This window comes from Coprinopsis cinerea (assembly GCF_000182895.1).
Source record: "Coprinopsis cinerea okayama7#130 chromosome Unknown cont3.30, whole genome shotgun sequence".
In the NCBI taxonomy this organism is placed as follows: domain Eukaryota; kingdom Fungi; phylum Basidiomycota; class Agaricomycetes; order Agaricales; family Psathyrellaceae; genus Coprinopsis; species Coprinopsis cinerea.
Genome location: NW_003307515.1, coordinates 3,718 through 5,246, shown reverse-complemented (window position 1 = coordinate 5,246; position 1,529 = coordinate 3,718). Strand labels below are relative to the sequence as shown.

The window sequence follows — 1,529 nt, the reverse complement described above, 5'->3', positions numbered from 1 at the left end:
GTAGGGGTCGTTTCGCAGGTGGTATAAGGCGGTACGAGGCATGAGTACTTTTGGGGACTGTCGTGGATTAGAATGTCGAGAGCGAGAATGGGTTGGAGCACTCAGGTGTCGGCGTAGGTGTCATAGAGGGATGCCGGCGGATGAAGCGGTAGCGGAATTCACCGTCAGTGACGATGGGGTTCTCCCGCCGTCTGCGCTCCTCCTGCTCCTCACGTTCCATCTCGATCTCGTATGGTGCCTTGGCACCAGGGACTGGCGGGCGGTACCCGTCGAGAACAGGGCTCTGCTTGGGTTCCCAACGTCCACCGCCGGTAGCCTTGCAGAGCACGCTGGAGCGTTTGAGAGGATAGGCGTCGAGTTCGCCATAGGACCGTTCGAGGTCAGCAGGGAGAGGGAGGTGACCAGTGCGGAGGATGCCCGTGCGTTGTTGGGAGGAGGCACTGGAGGAGGAAGAATTAAGAGAAGAGATACTGGGAGAGTTGCGGAGAGATCTTGGTGTTCGTGAAGGGGCATCGAGGTGGACAGGAGAAGATGCTCTGCTGGAAAGAGAAGACTCGCTTCCAGTGCGGAGAGCGGTGAGAGGCATCTTGAGCATGGAGATAGGATGAGAAAGGGCACGTTTCATATGAGGTCTTGAGGGAGTATGGGGAGTGGTTCGGAGACCATGAATCTGGTCATAGCAGTCGTCACAAACTCGTGAATTGAGAACAGGAGAGGTTGGAGAGTCGAAAGCGGTGATAGGAATATTTCGTGGGGGATGCGTGAATTCGAGGTTTGAGGTGTCAAGCAGGGGAGTGTTGCGAGACGTGCAGGCTGCACAAAATACGCCACCGCACTTGCGACAGTGCTGCAACGGTGTCAGACGCGGTGGTGACAGAAAGAAAATGCCACAAGACGTACATGTCTACGTTCAAAGAGACCAAAGCTGACGCGGCAATAAAGATTGTCGCAGACGCTTGCCAAGTTGTCCGGCTGGGGAAGGATGATCATTAGCGCCTGATCGCGCGCTGGCCAACGGAGAGCTCACCTTCCACATTGCCTTGGGCAACAACACTGCCAGGTGCTCATTGGGCCTCTCTCCAGCCAACTGGGCCGAGATTGCGGGGACGTCGTAAAGACTTGAGGAAGAAGAGGAGACGCCGCTATGTGTGAGCGAAGGGGGCGAGGTGGGTGATGCTGAGCATGGCGGATCAGACTCGACTGGGGTGATGAGTGGGCGGGCGGTGGAAGGGCCAGCGACGGAGAGGGAGTTGTCGTCGTCGCGGTGGTCGTTGACGGTGGCGGCAAAGGCAGCGAGTGCGGCTGTGAGGGCGGACATTATTTGTTGAAGGGTTGTGAGGGGACGACGGAGAGGCCATTGGAGGAGAGAGTGTTTATGGTTTATACACGGACGAGACGCCCAATGGAGCAAGATCTCGATCGTCCAACTTGGGAAAACACAGATCTCGGAAGAATTGCCCGGCAAATCCCATGCGCATGACCCTCCCTACAAAAAATCACTTTTTCTCACAATTTTTCGGCGCGGCGCT

The 1,529-nt window shown here is 56.6% G+C and overlaps 1 protein-coding gene across 1 annotated transcript; it reads right to left on the bottom strand.

Annotated features, from left to right (window-relative positions):
- Positions 1-1,318, bottom strand: CC1G_13402 (hypothetical protein; the record flags this gene model as incomplete). Its single annotated transcript, XM_001841497.2, has 3 exons — positions 1-847; positions 901-972; positions 1,028-1,318. 3 exons carry the CDS (start codon positions 1,316-1,318, stop codon positions 68-70), a joined length of 1,143 nt encoding a protein of 380 aa, XP_001841549.1. The 3' UTR covers positions 1-67.
- Between the last annotated feature and the right edge of the window lie 211 nt (positions 1,319-1,529).